Source organism: Urocampus carinirostris, chromosome 12 (genome assembly GCF_059441175.1).
Source record: "Urocampus carinirostris isolate Australia breed hairy pipefish chromosome 12, RoL_Ucar_1.0, whole genome shotgun sequence".
NCBI lineage: Eukaryota > Metazoa > Chordata > Actinopteri > Syngnathiformes > Syngnathidae > Urocampus > Urocampus carinirostris.
The window spans coordinates 12,171,295-12,190,603 of NC_142360.1; the positions used below are offsets into that span (position 1 = coordinate 12,171,295).

At 39.8% G+C, this 19,309-nt stretch overlaps 1 protein-coding gene across 2 annotated transcripts in view; it reads left to right on the forward strand.

Annotated features, from left to right (window-relative positions):
* The window catches only part of LOC148354954 (cadherin-2-like), an 87,858-nt gene that overhangs the window by 53,662 nt on the left and 14,887 nt on the right, over positions 1-19,309 (forward strand). The window contains exons 1-6 of one of the 2 annotated variants that reach the window (XM_088348937.1): positions 3,348-3,464; positions 3,542-3,744; positions 7,551-7,754; positions 10,232-10,387; positions 14,620-14,764; positions 16,216-16,388. In XM_088348937.1, coding sequence (XP_088205063.1) covers positions 7,605-7,754; positions 10,232-10,387; positions 14,620-14,764; positions 16,216-16,388 — 624 coding nt within the window. In that variant the 5' untranslated portion in view covers positions 3,348-3,464; positions 3,542-3,744; positions 7,551-7,604. Of the gene's footprint in view, positions 1-3,347; positions 3,465-3,541; positions 3,745-7,550; positions 7,755-10,231; positions 10,388-14,619; positions 14,765-16,215; positions 16,389-19,309 lie in introns of those variants that run through there. The other variant, XM_088348936.1, reaches the window with a different exon arrangement.

Below are 19,309 nucleotides of genomic sequence, written 5' to 3' on the forward strand. Positions count from 1 at the left end.
ATACCAATAATAAAAATAAAATAACTGGAAACATTTTACTGTACCTTTAAGTAGTGCTTATGGCAGACACTCGTATACCTTTTTTGTATTTTGCAATAATTTCCTTCTTCAACACGATCACTGTTGTCACTGTTATTCCTAGTGCTTATTCCTAACTTCCTTGAGACACATTTTTATGGGCTAAAAGGCAATAGAACACACTCAATCACAAAATATTGAGATGTGGTCCCTCAAACACAACCATGACGGCGCCAATTGACTTAACAGAAGTAGAGAATGGGTGATGAGGAATCTTGAGGGCACGGCACGGATATGGACCATCGGGTGGCTATGCATGCCTTGCATATACTCATTATGTTTTATATAAGCCAATCCCAGTACTCATTTCTTAATCAACAATTTGAAATGGTCAAAAATGATTGTATTTGCCCAGCCCCCTCAAAAACTCATGCATCCATTCAGTTATTTGTGCTGCTATTTCTTTCATACCCATCTTGACCAACTGAGAACAATTTATACAGTCATACAGAAACATACCAAGAACTAGAAGAGGGCGTTACTGGAATTTGGAATCGATCCGATCCAAATAAATACATGATAGAAAATACATTCCATTGCGCGATATTTTGAAAATAAAGTCAAAAATGCAAATAAAGTGTCAATTGTCTCTCATTGCCTCCGTTACCATTGTGACAATGGATTTATTGTTTTTTTTTTGTTGAGGAACAGTAACATGTTCACATTTTTAGTTGCAGCTTGTTGGGCAGTTTTCATGTTCATGTAAATGTGTGGGTTTGCAACAGTAACAGACGAATTCACCACACACATTTCACCTGAATTGTCCATTTATATGGTTGAAAAAAAGCCACACTGATTCGTGCTTTCTTTTTGCCTCTTTCATTTTTAGCTCCTGGTAGGTTTGTCCCTATTTTCTGGCAGGGCAGGATGCATCAGCATGTCAGGTAGACAGAGGTTCTAAAATTGTGTCGGTCAGTTGCACGCTTGGGCATGTGCTTCTGAGAGAAGGATAGGGCTATTCCAGAGAAACGGCGCTTTGAGGAAAATGCTGGATGAGTAAAGATCCGATCCAAGTATTTGCTTGTATCGATAACATTTGATATTTGGATCAGTCCGCCCTCCCCTTCCAAGAACATTCTCAGAAAAGTGCTATTGTACAGATTCATTTTTTTTTACAAAGTTTGCCTTTAAATATGTTTAAACAGTCTTTACTACAGACGCTACTCAACTTACAAACGAGACGATTGTTCATAAATAGAATTTGTTCCTAAGATGCTTCAGGGCTATATTTGGTATGTTTAAGGTTTATATAAGTACTTTTAAGGCTTGTATGAGTAACCTGTATTGTTGTGTGCTTTCATGAAATAATATGCCCTATTAAGATAAACAAAGTTAAGTGTAACTTACTTTTGGAGGATGAGTTTCAAGAGGTCCTCCACTGTGCGAAAAAGTGGTCCAAAAAAAGCGTTCCAACCATTTTCTCAACCCCATCAAGCTTTCTTATTCCACTTTCGTTTAAAATGAAATGGCTCGCCTCTTCTTTACACTTTACACCAACTATATTGAACGGATGCATGAGATAATAAACAATAAAAATGTCCTTAGCGCATTGGAGATAGTATGGATTGAGACAGTTTAGAATGTTGACACACGAACTGGGAAGTAGATGATGGATTTCTTCTTCGGGTTGGATGCTGAGTGACCTATCACAGCGCCACACAGCGGAAAGAAGCACTACAGTACTGTCCTGTACTCGGAAAAAGGTGTACTCAATACTAAATCCAACTTACAGCAATGTCCGGATATTTTTGAACATCCTAAAAAAAAATTTCCGTATCTACCGTTTTTCGTAAGTCGAATGGTCGTAAGTAGGGGAGCGTCTGGACTGCCATTGTGCAAAATGGTCTCTCTATCACCCTAAATCATGGCAGCACCTCTTGATTTGATATCCTTTAAAAAAAATTGAAAGCCAATAGTTCTCCTTGCGACTCACAAATAAAGGGGAGGAAGCGGTTTTAAAAATACTTTCAAGAGCGCAAGCCGAGACTGCAATTATGCATAAACGAGGTACGGCGTGATGCAAGCAGTCGCGGCACTCTCAGGCAGAACAAAGCTGACAGCGCTGACGTCTTGTTTTTGATTGGAGGATTAAATGGATTCACTTTCATCACTTTCAAGCTCTTGTTTAATTAGCACATCGCACAGCCAGTCAACTTCTTTACGCTACGCCGACAAACCGATGCCAAACGGGGAAACATTGGTTTAAAGCAGAGCTTCGCAATTATTTTCTGTCATGCTCCTCACTGAAGAAGAAATCCTCTCGCGCCCCCCAAGTAGTCTGTCTTCTCCTCTGGGATCATTATTTTCTCATGGTGTCCCTTGAGGGTTTGCTCCATGTCATATCTACACTTCATACTCAATGCTTTTACTCCGTGCTATATGCAAGGCGTGGAGGTTAAATGTACACAAAAAAACTGCTCCTTAGTGCGGTGAAGGTGCAACTGCGCTTGATTCTTTGAAAAGTAAAAAAAATAAAAGGTCCGAGAAGTCAAATGTGCCTGCGCTCGCCCCCTTGACGAAAATATATGCGCCCTCCGCGGAGGTCCGCCCTACTTTTTGAAAACCATTGGATTAAATAAAAGAGACATGACTACCAGGTGGCGCTGTGAAGCATCTGAAATACCGAACCATATTTTCGAACTTTAAGGCGCTTTTAAAAATCCTAAATTGGCCAGAAATTTTAAAGTGCGCCTTTTAACTAGGTGCGCCTTATATACAAAATAGTAGTGAATAAGATTGGAAATGCATACAGTATTTAGACGTGTGCGTTACTAGATGAGGTTTTACAGCATACAACTATATTTGTGCACTATTAATCTATCGAAAAACATCGTTGATCAACATCACCAAACATGGTAATTGAACCTGGGTGCTGGCTATTTGCCACCCCTTAACAATCAGACTGTCAGGAACCGGAACAGTACGAGAACCCAAATGCGTGACGTTTCTCACACAAGCCTTTTATTTTACGGAAAATGGGGAGTCATGCACGTTAGGCAGCAGTCTGGCGTGGAATGACAGGATCAATATCAAAACAGGATATTGAAATTAAACAGCACAAACTAGACGGGAACGAAAACTAGAGAGAATAATGAACAGGACAAAAATAGATGGGAACGATACTGGACAGGGAATGCATGCAGGAAACCAGACAGAGTCAAAACCCACGTCTTGCGGGGCAGAAGTTCGTTGACGAAGGGAAAGTGAGAGCACGTAGCTTAAAAACAAGGGAAGCCAATCTGTCAACGAGCCACAGCTGGCTCCATCATCATACACCAAAGAAATGGTCACCTCGTAGTTTTTTTTTTTCTGCATTTAATTTTTATTTTTCATGACAGTTATCTGTTTTTTCATAATCTGCTGCACCGTTTAGTAAAGAAAATACAGTAAAGCATGACATTTGTGTGTGTGTCAACTTTGAGCGTTTTTCCACTTAAATCCATTTCTTTTTTTTTTTCATCAGTAAGCTTTTGGGACTGCAACAACGGCGGAGGAAGGGCACGGCTCAACTCAGACGACGCTGACTTCCGTGTGAGCCAGGATGGTGTGCTTTATGCACTGAACCACGTGGGAAAAGGGGAGAAGGTGGCCGTCATCTCGGCTCGAGACCATCAAACCCAACAGACGTGGAAGACCAGAGTTTGCCTTCATGTCCAGAGTGAAAAGGTAAGATTTACGCGCTGAGCCGTCACATCTTCAATTTCGAACATCCTTGAACATTAGAAGATGAGCCAAGATTGGCCAGAGTTCTTGGCCAAAATGATTGTCGTCACCTTCCTAATTTTATTATGTTTTATTTTTAATAATACCATAATTTCTGGGCTATAATTCACTACAGAATATAAATTGCGACAGCCATATAATGCATAATTAAGAAGGAAAAACATATATGTCAAACCTGGAGTATAAGCCGCATTTTGGGGAAAATTTGCTCAAATACAACACCCAAAAACTACATGTCATCTTACGTTATGAAATCAAATGTCTAAGTGAGAAAAACGGAATGCTTGTATAGGGGGTGTTGATGCACCCCCAGGGTGACCTCAATCATTTAACATGAACGCCGCACACAGTGTAACTATGTATGGCACACTATAAAAAAATCGCAGCTGGCCAGCAACAGTTTGGCAGATTGTCGATTGCTGCAAACACAATGCAAGTCAAAGAGCCATCTGTTGGTTTGGTTTGCGTGCAATTGTGTTAATAATCGCGCATTTAGCCCGCCTTTGATTGTGTGCTATCGTCTGAACGCGCCTTGGAAGCCATCCAGGCATACGAGCAGTGTCAACACTTGCCGCTTCCTTTAGGCAGGAAAGAAAAACCTCGCTCTCAGTGAGGGTTAGAGACCGCGACCAGTCATGAATAACAAAGAGGCGACAACCTTTTTAAAATGCTGTACCTGTATACATAATTGATCTCTAAACCTTTCCAATTAGCCATTTAATTTCGACTCAGTGATACATAAAATTGCCTAATGTAGTGCACATTGACAAGTTAGCTGTTAGCTACTGATGCTTTGTTTTTAGCTGTGCGGAACGCTTTCTGGATTATCCTGACAATGTAGTTATATTACTGTATATATAATACATTTATCCTGTTTTAATTCTGGTCACCTGCAAAGAAGATTGCATAGGATGTCAGTGTGTTGTGTTGACTATTGTACCTCACTGTTGTCCAGTGTTTTGACTACCATGCACCGTTTACATCAGTGTTACTATCGGCCAATCTGGTTGCTGTTCTTTGATTTCAACAGCCTCTAGGGGGATCTGCTTTTTGTAAGATTTTTTTTAAAAGGGCTCTGGGGAGGGTTTTTAGGAAAAGTTGGAATTTCTTATCTAAGGGTTTGGTTCTCTCCTGTTCTCCCTGCAAATTCAAAATCCTTTAATGTCTTCCCTCCTTATTTTGAATGTCTACTAAGCTATAAATAAACGTATCAATACAGTGGTACTGTCACGGTTGCCATGGCACCTAATTGGCCCCGCCCATGTGGCGCCACCTTTGGCTCGTTGACAGATTGGCTTTCCGTCTATTTAAGCTCAGTGCTCTCACTCTTTCTTTGTCAGTCCGTCAACGAACCTGCCCCGCAAGACGGGAGTTTTGACTCTGTCCTGTTTCCTGTTGGTATTTCCTGTCCGGTATTGTTTTTGCATCGAAATTCTTATGTTTAGAAGTGCTCGTATATGGAGGGACCACATTATACAAAACCAACCTACCGCAAAAAAAAGATACAGACTTTGCCTTCAAAAAGAAAAACAAAGATTTCACTTTCTTTGCCTTCTTTGTAATCAGCAGCAGAACAAAAAGGACAGCAGAATACCAACACAAGTTCACAACCTCACGTCTGCTGGAGTGGAATTTTACGATGCAGCGTTCCCAAACGCGGCATTGCCAGACCTTTTACCGAAGGCGCCTGTTTGCTATCAAACTGGCCAAAAATCAGATTGGGAACAATACAGGCTATATTTCCCTGAGCTGTAAACAAATAATTAAAGAAATCTGTTCCACTAGCAGATTATTTGTCTCATTTGAGTTATTGTTAGTATTTCCCTTGAGATACAAGTTCATAGTGTTATATGTCTAAGTGTAGTCTGGCAAGACACTAAACCCTTAATGCCCCCAATAAGCAGGTACAGTAGTTGCCTTGCATGGCTGACGCTATCAGTATGTGAGTGTGTGTGTGAATGGGTAAGTGTGAAGCGCATGGTAAAGTGCTTTGGGAGGTCTTCATTCACTTCAAAAGCACTATATAAATGCAGACCATTTACATTTGTTCAGGGTGGTGATGGCGAGGGTAAAAACAGTCTCGAAGGGTGTGATTCCTTGTTTTAAGGGACCTGTAGTGCCTACCAGAGGCGAGCAGGTCAAATTGGTTGTGGCTGTGGTGAGAGTAGTCCTTTTTAATGTTGTTGACTCGCAAGCCGGAAATGTCCTCTAGACTGAGCCAATGATTTTCTGGGATACCATCAGGAACCGGAACAGGAGGAGAACCCAAATGCTTGATGTTTCTCACACAAGCTTTTATTTTACGGGAAATGGGGCGGTCATGCACGTTAACGCAAAACTCCAGAGATTCGGCGATCGCTGGGTGAAAGAAGAAAGTCAGAGGTCTGCCGTGGAACAACAGAAAGCAGGAGACCTAAGAGATCAATACCAATTGCTCAAGCAGATATCGGACAGATGGAGCTATACTGGACAGGACGGTACAGATAGGATTGATATCAAAACTGGATATCGAAATTAATCAGGACAAACTAGACGGGAACGAAACTGGAGATTGATATCAAACAGGACAAAATAAACGGGAATAACGGACAGGAAACACAGGCAGGGAACCAGACAGAGTCAAAACCCATGTCTTGCGGGGCAGACCTTCGCTGATGGACTGACAAAGGGTGAGTGAGAGCACTGAGCTTAAATAGAAGGGAGGCCAATACATCAACGAGCAGCTGGCGCCACATGGGCCGGGGCCAATTGGGTGCCATGGCAACCGTGACAGATATGTTGACTGTATGTTTTTCTCTGACTGCTGCCGTGCTTCCAACACACTACGCCATGACGCCATATACTGTACTGTAATACTTAAAATCATTTTCATATTATAAAGAGGCCAGTTATTTTTGCTCCTTTTCAGAACCATATTTTAATACATAGTTAAAAAAATGTATGTATAAATTTGCAAAACATCTGGTATTGATAGCAGGCAATTTTGCTCATATTTTCAAAATGTTTTTTTATATAAAAAAGGAAACACCAAGAACAACAATGAAACTTTCATCAAGATCATTTTTATCTTGTTTGCAAAACCGAGACAAAATGGAGTTAAAATTTGATCAAAGTAGATCACATGTATTTTCACGCTGATATATTTTGTATATTTTTATTCTTAGTTGCAATTATCTAACCTTAACGTTGACCCTTTTTTTTTCCCAGAACGCATTCTTCATGCTATTCAACAAACGATTTTTCATTTAATGGTCTTTTTATGAGGCTTTTATGACGCTTTATTCCCTGGACAACATTTAAGACAGCCAATGGCGCCTGAAAATGTCTAAGGTCAGGGTTTTTTTTGACACGCTTCTTTTAAAAAAATCTTTTTTAAGAAGAACCAGGTTCCGGCGTTGCATCTTGGTGATGACCCGGCACCATGAAAAACCTGCACACAAGCACCCACACACGTACACACGAAAACCGTGACAGGTGGTGACCATTTATCACAAGGACAGTAATGGGGGCATTAATCCAAGCCAGTGCAATGAGAGCAGAATTTTTTTACTGTACATGCAGTCACCGAGCCCCCCTGAAAAAGAACGAGATCAGCACATGTTCTCTTGTGTGTTAAAGTGACAACGTGTGTGCCAGCGAAGGACAGGACGTGTCCACCCCAGTCTGCGTTAGCTCGGGTCGACAAATGACACTGCAGCATATGTCCACAGGCAGCACATGACTCCCGTTTTGTTTACGTCGTCTCACAGGTGAAGCCCGGTGACGCATCGCTGACTCAGCCGGTACCCGAGATCAGGACGCAGATGAGGATGCTGTTTCCGTGGCGAGGAGGAGGCAGCCGAGCGGTCGTCAGGGGCGACGGTGCTCTGCGGCGAGTCAAGAGGGACTGGGTCATTCCGCCCATCAACGTGCCCGAGAACTCGCGAGGACAGTTCCCTGAGGACCTTGTCAGAGTAAGACACGAGCGCCACTCGCACAATACGCCTCTCCTACATGCATTGAAACACTTTGGAGATTGCAGGCGGTTGCAGTCCTATGATGGCATAATAGAGATCAACAATGATTAAATATTTTTATATACCATATTTTCTGCACTATAAGGCGCACCACCAAACATAAGGCACGCTGGACTATAAGGCACATGAAATTGAGGATCAGTCGATAAGTGTCACTGGTTAAATAAAATTAGCAAAGTTTGTTTGCAACGTTAATTGAACCCAGGTCTCTGCAGAAAGGGAGCCGACACCTCACCAGTAGACCACAGATGAAATAAGAAATGACAGCGTATCCCATTAACACACGGTGCCAGAAACACTGATTTGCACAATGTGTTTAATATGGAAACATACGTATAAGCCCTGGCATAATATTTTGTTGAAAGACTTTCTTTTCTGTTTCTGTCTTTCGCCACATGATTGACACCACAAAAATACCAAAATCTTGCTTAATATTAGTGGTAATAGTGTCAACACCCTCCCTGTTACAACCCGGGTTCGCATTCCGTTCATTGCAATAAATATTAGCAATTTGGGTCATTGATGATCATCGATTGATCAAATATTGCTTATATATGGAAAACTCGTGTAGTGATGCACACCTACAAGCACACTATGCATTTGCAATTTTATCCACCGTAGACTGCGGTATATGAGGCGCACTTGACAATTTCTGGCCAATTTGGGGTTTTTAGGTGTGCCCTATACCAGTGTCTGAAATAACGTCTGCCTGGACGACCGGGGTGTGCATCTTTTACGTCGGTCGTACAACTTACAAAACGTCTCCACCCGGATGGCTGACAACTTTTTCAAGAAAAAAAACAAAAAGATTTGTTTTCAAATCAAACGTTTGCTTTATTCCGATTTCGAAATCTTCGTTCGGTATGGAAATTATGGTTCGTTTGGCAATTTGCATACTCGGCAGCCAATCGGAAGCCTGCATCAAATAACTTCGTGCTTCCGGACTTTCCTGTGCGTTATAAGGTCGCGCATTTGCATATCGTTTTCCAAAGTACACGCACGGCAAACACAAGAAAAATAGATAAGTGGTTGGGAATCAAGCCAAAACCTCAGCCCCAGAAGAAAGGTTCAAAATAAGCTAACAAAATTTATGACGCTACAAAACGTAAAAGTACCTTGAAAGCATCGTGGAAAGAAGAGTTCACGTGGCTTGTGGCAGACGACGCAAAGCAAACATTGCATGAATGAAGATAGAAGAGTAAATACAGGTACATACTGATAACAGATGTCATATGTTTTGCCGGAATAGGAACAAAAAAATGAAAGATCTAGAAACGTAATATTTAACAATTACACTCACGTGGGTGTTACTTTTTTAGGTTTTACAAAATATTGACGAGTCTGAAGGGTGAAAATACCTCATCTCGTTACAGGTGACCGTTTTGGAGGTTGGTTTTCTGACGTACTATGGGCCAAACTAATACCTATTTAAGTTCAATGTTAACTTGAGCAAATGATCTGCTTTAGGATACATATTTTAAAGACAACCTTGAAAAGCTATTCATTACTATTAATTTGACTTACTTTACAGTATATCGGATTTGTGCAAAATGACATTGGTCATTTGGTGACAATTGGGCACTTGGAGTTTATTATCAAAGTGTAACAAAATGTGGCTCTTTAGCTACTGAACTATGAATATGTTGAACAAGCATGTGAATACTGTATCTCTGATTTGTATTTGTCTGTTAATATTAGTTTTCATATTTTATTTTATTTAGTGTGAGAGCCATGAACCTCAACAGCTCCGGCCACTGAGATGTTTTGTCATTCTGCCCGTCCCACTTAACAATTTCTAACTACGTCCCAGAAGGCAAAATGCTGGGGGGTGTCAAATACTCCAGGTTCCTGTAAATAGCAGTGGAAAAAAAAAAGGGCCATTGTTTTTAGTGTGTCCAATTCATTCTTGAACAGATACTAAAAAAATAGACTTGTAAGCATCGGGAAACCTTTTTCTTTTTGGGATATTATAAATTTAATGCGGTCTGACAGTTGCAGTGATCCAAAAGTGAACGTACGCCCCAAGGCGTGGCAGTTCAGTTTCCCTGTGAGCCGACACCGCCGGGCCCATTTGGCCAGATGTACATTTTCATTATTCATCCCAAAGTGATGGCGAGCCCGTAAGAAAAAACGTCTCCGTCCTGTCCGGAAAACCCACCGCAACAAGAACTCTTGACAAGCCGAACCGTTGTTGCCGTGGTAACCCACACGACTCCCCAGAGGATGTTAAAGCTTGGACGAGATCTTTTAAAGCAGGGTTTCTCTTCAACTACTTGTGTTCCTTGAATGTGGATTTAAAAGCTACGAACGGATCTTTGCTCAGAGCTCACCAATATGTGCCACGACTAACACGCCCTTTACCATACACTCCTTTTAGTTTTTGCTTTTCTACACTTTATCTGTATCTGTTGCAGATTCGATCGGACAGGGACAAAAGTTGGCTGCTGCGTTACAGCGTGACGGGTCCTGGTGCCGACCAGCCACCGACGGGCATTTTCATCATCAATCCCATCTCGGGTCAGCTGTCCGTCACCAAGCCTCTTGATCGGGAGCACATTCCTAATTTTCATGTGAGTTGTACAAAATGCTGAGCTTTATGTATTTTTATCGGCCTGGTATGTGAAGGAGGACACGCTTTTTCTACAGCCGCATGTTTAAATCAACATCCGGGTCATGAGACAACATGGGTAGAACAATCTGGAAGAAGCACTTCCGTTGAAGTTTTTCGAACAATAAACATATTATATTGTGAGTACAGAACAAGGCTGTATGGTTTAAAAAATAAGCAGTCAAAATGGCTGACATTACCGTATATACCGAAAGGACGGGCTATGACGTGAATTAAGTGGAAAAACTCTACCGAACACCAGTTGTACAACAACCGAATCTGTTGTAATTCTTGGAAGGCAGACCCACCCTGTAAGTGAAAGAATAAATAAGAAAAATTAAATTACGTAAAAACACATCTTTGGCACAGAGTGGCATCTTTCCTTTTGAATTACTACAAATTGAGTACCATTTTTTTATAGTGGAGATAAATCTAACTAAAAAGGAGGCTAAACAAAACAGTCCCAAAGTGTACTAAAATAGCAAAACCCAGAAGCTGCGACGGAGCAGGATTTATTGCACTACAGGAAAATTCAGCCGACTGAGCCCAACTCAGGATCAGTGATCTTCTTTTATTTCCTATGTGGCTCCCGAGCTCGGCCGGAAAAATTCTCTCTTAAGCTCGTAGATGAAAAAGATGAAGAAGGAGTTCTCCTTCATATCAAGCCTGACGACGTGGAGCGAAGTCACCGCCTCTCCTAAAGACGAGCGTAACCTTTTGATCGGAAGCAGTGCGGCGGAGTACAAATCTGGAGTCGCAGCAGGCCCATTTGCATTTAAGCCGCCTTATGAATATTCATGGAGCTGGATGTACTTGTCAGAAGTGTGAGCCGAGATTGGCCACCATGTTTATTCATGAGTGAGCGGACGACCTAGACGAATCACTGGCCGAGCGGTCGCCGGCCAGCCCGTTGTTTCTTTTAGAGCGTTTTGCCTTTTTTTCACGCTAAATGTATTCGTCTTCATCGCATTGAACAAGACAGGCGAAAGCTGATCAGCTAGGCGGCTAACTAGCCCAATGCTTTGAATCAAGTATTTGCGCTTGTGTGTTGTATCTCTATGATGCAAGAAACAAGTGTATGTGGGAATGCTAATTAAAAAAAAAACCTGTTCATGTCGAGAACCAGAACAGAATCAGGATCCAATCGCGTGACGTTCTCACACAAGCCTTTTATTTTACGGGAAATGGGGAGTCAGGCACATTAGGCAGCCGGTCTGGCGTGGAAAGACTGGAAGCCAGAGACCGACGAGATAGATTCCAATTGCCCGAGTTGATATCAGACAGATGGGGTCGATACCGGACAGGACAGGACAGACAGGATGGATAACGAATCAGGATATCGAAAATAAACAGGAGAAACTAGATGGGAACGAAAACTGGAGAAAATAATGAATAGGACAAAGATAGACGGAAACAAAACTGGAAACCAAAATTAAAAAGGACAAAATAAACAGGAACAATACTGGACAGGAAATACCAACAGGAACAAGACCGTGTCGAAACCCACGTCTTGCGGGGAAGAAGTTCATTGACGGGCTGACATTGTAAGCGTGACAGCACTGAGCTTAAAATAGACGGAAAGCCAATCTGCTAAGGAGCCGCAGCTGGCGCCATACGGGCAGCGCCAATTGGGCGCCAAGGCAACCGTGACAGTTCATTCCATTTATCTTACTATCAAGAAGGTAAAAGAGTTTGTTCTTTCAAATGGGTAAAATAACATTGTGATATATAACATACGAGTCTACTAAGTGATTCGTTTATTCATCTTTTTTTTAAATATTGGACACCTGCGATGGAGATTTCATAGGATGTCAGTTTGTTATTTTGACTATTATTCCTCATTATTGTTACTTTTTGTGACCACTACGCACCATTTACATCATTGTCACTATCAGTCAATAATATTGCTCCTCTTTGATACCCAAACCCTCTCAGGCCAATCTGCTTTTTATAACCTAGGAGATTTAATTAAAAAAAAGATCAGGGAGGACCGTTATAACAGATTTTGAAAGGGTTTCTTTGTACTGTTCTTTCCTGTTCTTTGAAGTTCAAAATTTATCAATGTCTTCGCTCACTATCGTGAATGTCTACTACTCTACAAAATTATGTCACGCACAAAAAAGAAAATTTTGAGTCAAAACAAAAAACCATAGATGTAAAATGTTTGGCTGAAATATCAAAATTTAAACACATAAATAGAAAACACAAAAAATACTCTTTCATTTTCACTGACATGCTAAAAAAATACAATATAAAATGATAAATGAACTGGTACATTTCTATATGTTCAAGTAGTTCTTCCTTTGTCAGATTATCATTAAAAAATATGTAATAGCTTTAAAATGCAGGTAGACAACAAAGTGATACAGAAGGAATAAAAATGCTGAGGGATCTAAAATGCAAAGAACACAAACAAGTTCATTCTACTTTACATAAAATGTCTGGTTATGATAAGACTAATAATCTTGTTATTGCCATGATGACAATGTTATCTGCTCCTCCCTCACTCCTTTTTAGGTACTGTATATATTTCAGGAAGTTTCAGCTTGTTTGGCTGATGATAATTTGACAAATTAACCACATTTACATAAATGCCAAGGTAAAGATGATAATGATGATACTGTTAAATTACTCTTGCCGCACATAAGCTATTGTTCAAAAGATTAAGCCTGCTTAAAAATGTCCATCTTTTGACGAAAGCAAAGCTTGGAGGAAAGAAAAAGCACTATTTCTAACCATTTTAATGTTTCGAATATACTGTCCATTTATATTGCAACTTTTGTCACACAAAGTACGTGTTTACAAATTAAAATGGCTTACCCTTAGCATGTTTATTGTGTAATGTTAGCATGTCAACATTAGCCAAAGTCCGGCTAACGGCTACCGAAAACATTGGAGTAAAGGGACGCAAGGGGACCTTTGAGAAAATATCTTCTCGGTAAAAGCATCGCAGAACTCCTGTTTTGGCGGAACTTTCTTTTTCATTCTCATGTGAAAAATGAAAAAAAAAAGCAGACGCCTCCTGCACGGTTGTTACCGGGAGAAAGCCAGCTTATCAGAAATTCAGTGCATGCCTAGTATTTCTGTAATCAAATATAATTAAAAGTAATTCAACCAATTGTATTGCATTTCAAACACATATTGAGTAGCTTGTCTTGGTGTTTCAAGCCTTAACTCATTGGGACAGTAAATTTGGAGTCATTTGGATCTACAGAGCTAGAGTCTCAGCTCCTCTCCAAATTTTCAGCTGGCGGCTGACGGATGCCTTGACCCCCGAGGTTGTCGACGAACCACTCCATGTGGTTGGGCAAGTACAGCCTGGCGGCGCCCATTCTTTGCCTTGCTGTTTTTCTGGGTTTTCACCCTACATGAAACAGAAAGTACAGTGATACCACCACATCAGAGCTTAATTCGTTCCAGGATTTTGCAGTTTCTAGTGGCAACCATAAGAATGCTCGTAACTTGGTTTTCCCATCGTTTTTCGAGCAAGATTTTTGTTCCAAATAAATCTCGTATAGCGAAATTCTTTTTAAAGTTTTTTAAAGTGCTCGTATATAGAGTGATGACTCTACTGGTAAACATTCTGAGCTAGCCTCAGATACAGCACCTTCCTCATCATGTTGCTGTTGTTTGCATGTAAAGGTCAGCATTAACTTGACCACAATACCAGTTTGGTATTCTTGACTTTTCCAATAGACTTAACAGTGAAATTGATAATTGATTATTTTCACAAAGAATGTCAATAAGGGCTAATTATTATACGACTACATTGAATGTGCTCTGTTTGTCTTGTGATATCAACTTGCCAATTGGATAACATTATGATATGTGCTAATTGCTAACTACCTCATGGTCTGTGCAGTCCTATGAGACTCTTTGTGATTAAGAGCCATACAAATAAACATGACTTGACTTGTCTTGACTTGAATCAAGGTATTAAAACCTATACTTTTGTATGTTTCTTTTCATAAACATGTACTATCCAGATGGACTCTTACTGGTGGAACGACTCATGAAAGATACCAGATTTTTAATTTTGAAGGCTATATTTTCAAATAAATAAATACATTAAAAAAATGATGACTATAACCATCCAGCTGGGCTATTGCATCGTGTACCTGGCCACATCTACTGAATGGGCCCAGTAGGATCTTTCCTACTGAATATGTGCGATTGTGTATTTACTTCACACAGCTGCGTGCCCACGCCGTAGACCTGAACGGAAACCAGGTGGAGACCCCGGTGGAGATCCACATCAACGTCATCGATCAAAACGACAACCGGCCAGAGTTCACCCACACCATCTTCAACGGCACCGTTCCAGAGGGCTCCAAACCGGGTAAGCATTGATGGAACAGATACAGTTTCTTAATTTTCATTTTATTTTTTTGTCAAGATGGTGTGCTGAGTGTGCATTAATGAGAAATATAACGAACTTTTTTGATCCGGCAAATGACAACTAATGAAAATTCTCTAGGGTTGAAATACATTCTGAACCCACAATACTTGTTACTTATCTTCTGATGCAGTCACTCAATACGACACACAGACTATTACTCATTAGAAAGCTTAATAAAAAAGTAACATTTCACATAAAACAAAATATTTTGTGTAGTTAAAATCATGAGAAGAAATAATTGGTTTTATTAGTAACAATCTTGACATATATTTTAGAGTTATCGTATAGCTTTTGTTTAACTTCAAAAAACGTTTTTAAAAATTGTGATTTTCTTTAAGATTGCTCTTGGTTCAGACCCAAATGTAGAAATGGGATTCAGGTGTTCTTTAACGCAGTGTTTGAGATTTTTTGGCTGGGCTATTTACCGAATTGATTTGTATATACAAAAACTTGGGTAAAACTTGCCCTCCTAATATTGGATTAAAAATTGGTGTAAAATTTTTTTTTACTTTTTCTCAGCTCAAACTAAGCACTGAGGGGACAAATGTTTTTGAATTCCTGCGACAATGATTAAGTCAAGTCAAGTCATGTTTATTTGTATAGCCCTGAATCACAAAGAGTCTCAAAGGGCTGAACAGACCAAAGATTATTTCAAAACCACAGACTATTATTACACCATCCCCTGATCTAAAACCTACAAGAGGGTAAGGAAAACCTCAAATACCTCAACATGAGGAAAATGAAGAAACCTTGAGAAGGGATCGCACATGAGGTAATCCCCCTTCCAAGATGATCAGGCTGCAGAGGATGTTGCAATAATAAATAATATACAGATAGTGTCAACATGAAATATAGGTCATCCATAAGCTATGGAATAAAAGTGTATTTTAAGCCTAGATTTAAACAGTTACACTGAGGTTGCAGATCGAATCCCAGGAGGAAGAGCATTCCACAGCATTGGGGCGCAAATGGAGAACGCTCTCGAACCTGCAGATCTCTTCTCGTCCCTCATGTCCCTCAAAGTCTGTTTCATTATCAGATACACCAAGTTGTTGTTGCCCTTGCCAAGCTTTTTTGTCTTTATTTATATATTTCAAGATGACTTTATATTTCTCCAACATTCATCCCTCGTACCGTGAATAAAAATAATGTGATAATGAGATAAACCGAATTCCTTTTTGGAAGCCATGTGTATCACTGGTCGTCTGATTTTGAGGATTTGGCATTCATACATTAATATACTACTGTACAACCTTGTGTATAATGTGCACCTAAACTTTGAGTTCTTTTTTTGGGTAAAAAAAAACCTGTGCGTTATACTTGAATAAATACAGTAATTTTAGGGTTGAGCTATTTTCTCTTTTTTTCACATGCTTTTGTCTTCCTTTTAGGTACTTTTGTGATGACCGTGACAGCGGTGGACAAGGACGACCCCAAGACGGCTAACGGGATGCTACGATACAAGATCCTGACTCAAACTCCCCAAAGTCCGTCCGCCAACATGTTCACCATTAACAACAAGACTGGTGACATCATTACCGTGGCAGCAGGCCTGGACCGCGAGGTGTGTATGTGATAGGAAGACTGTTAGATTTTCGTGCTTGTGTATGTGAGCGCATTGACCATATGGAGTCTCCGCCTGTCAGCGTCTGTCTGGCCGTCGGCGCCTCCCGCAGTGCCAAGACAGATTGTGTCTTTTTTTAGTCCTAATCCAACACTAGTAGAGCCGGGAAAATATTCTCACCATCGCTACCACATTGTCGTTTGTCTTTCCCACGCCGGCACAAAGTCGTCAAAAACAGTGGTCGATAACCACCGGGCCGCGGACCGGTGCCGGGCTTAGGGTGGTTTGGTACCAGGCCCCACAGAAAGACAAATAAGATCCATTATTTTTTACTCATTGTTGTTTTACGTATACGTTTCAGAATGAACTTGAACTGGCCCTTTGGGTTGGTACGTTTGATTTGAGACTAGTGTGGTTCACACGGGCGAACGAACTTGCCTGTCAGGCAACTATCACTTTGGGAATAAGGATTCCGGCAAGACACAGTGAAGGTTGAATAAAACCAAACAATTGTGCTTATAGCCAATCAGCGTGAAGAATGGTCCACTACATTATGATAAACGAGCTTCTATGGAAAAACCCTTGGCATTGGAGTTTGAGGATGCATGGATCCCTTAGTCAAAAAAACACGCAGAGACCACATTTCACCAACAAGCTTTTAGCGTTGTTGGTTCATTTGGTAAGTTTGTATTTTAAACTACTTGACCCACGGCATGACATTTCGTGTTAAATGTTACGATAAGGACCAGAGTGTGTTGCAATATGCACGTCCGCCTCACAGTTCAGAAGTCCCGGGTTCAATTCCAGTTACCGACCTCCTTGCGTGGGTTTTGCATGCTCTGCCCTCGGCAGTCTGGTTTCTTCCGACATTGGGAAAATAATTGAATGTGATTTTGGTGTGAAGTTACAAGGTCATCTAAATGTTTCACATGGCTATATTATTATATTATTTTCATTATTATAAATATTGTTATTATTATTGTTATTATTATGTTTGAAAAAGTACATGTTTAATCACGCCTTTGGGCCGACGATATTGTCAGACAATGAACTGGTCTCTGGTACAGAAAAGGTTTCTCACGACTGCTCCAAAACATGAAGAGAGCTGACTCAATTTGTGGCAGCTTCAAGATTGTTCCTGAGGAAAAATGTTCGGAATCAGGTGGTGAACGGCGTTGCGATGTAATTGGAGTGAAGCATGGCTTGCCACATGCAAATGAAGGTCAATCATATCTTGTCACCTGGTAATTGGAGTGAACCATATCTTCTAAAATGGTAATTGGTGTTAATTGTAGCTTATGCCATGGTAATTGGAGTGAACTGAATCTTGTCACGTAGTATTTAAAGTCAGTCATGTCTTTGCACACGGTAATTGATTTTTTGGGGTTTTTTTTGCAATCTTCTTCTGGATGATCATGTCACATGGAATGATAATTGCATCGTGTCATGATTGACGAAATTATATTTTGTAATTGACCTGTAAAAATTGTGCACTGCAATTTAACTGGATCACATTAACTCTAATGCCATGGTAAGTGAAATGAACCATATCTTGTCCAGCAGTGCAACAACTAATCGATTAAACCTCAACTAATCGCAAAATCCTGTAACCTGTCCGTAAGAAAATCAACCCTGGGACTTTAAAAGGACAACGTTTGATTTTGAAAACCTAGTTACAAAAAGACTGCAAAATAAGGTAATCAACAATTAATCTGTTCCCTACTATTTTATAATCAATGAAATGGTTAAAATACTGCTCAAATGTTCTTAATTAAATAATTGTGTTTATTCAGAACAATAATGCCTTGTTTTTCCTAGGTTTTATTTCCACTTATAACCCATGTTGTGAAATCAGCTTTTTGTTATTTTTACAATTTATATACATTGAAAAAAATAACCAACCAACAAAACATTTTTACAACACAATATTGTTTTAAAAAATACATTTCTGTATAATATATCTACAAGGTTGTTGTTTTTTAACCTAAGAACTATTCTCTTGGAGACCGGTTAGCCATTCAGATTGCAGAGCACAACCCACAATTGTTAAGTGAAATGTTTATTAGACACTCAAAATAAGTAGAGAATATATTAATGAATTTTGAACTTGCAAAGTGAACAGGAAAGAACTGTAAAACAAAGCCACTCAATGCCAAATTTGTGCTAAGAGCTCTCCCCTGATCCTTTATTTTTCGTTTACAAAAAGCAGATTGGCCCCAAGGCATGTGGGTATAATAGAGCAGCCATATTATTGACCGATAGTTACAATGATGTAAATGGTGCGTAATAGTCGAAACAATCAATAGGAATAATCGTCAAAATAACGAAAGGGCATCCAATGCAATATCCTTTGCAGGTGTCCAATATTAGAAACAGAACAAAAATGTCAATAAGCAATGAGACAATGAAATGTAAAACTTGTTGTTTTAAGGGATGACTGTAAATTGTACATTTGTATTCTCCTCCACGACAAAAAATTATGTTTAACATATTCATGACATTAGAATAACACTTTATCTGTCACACTTTAATTAAATTGCAAAATCAAGTTTTTTTTTTCTTTCTTTTTTTACATTATTGGCCAAACTAGTACTAAAGGCGTGCTTGATTCCTAAACTAAGATATTTCCCTTATTTTGAATGAATCGAATGTTAAAATCTGTTTACTGCAGCCCAAATTGTGTGGAGTGTCATATATGGTGATTGTAGGCTATTTACTCTCATTGTGGTGAACTTAATTTGTATAGTAATATTATAACACAATATTTTAATATTATAACACAATTGCAAAATGGGGGTAAGTATATAATAACCATACATCTGTATTGTGTAGAAATTGCACCCAATCTTTTCGTGTTGGATGCTATTTTATTAAACCATAGCTTATTTGATTTATTTTTATGATTTGTACCATACGTCATG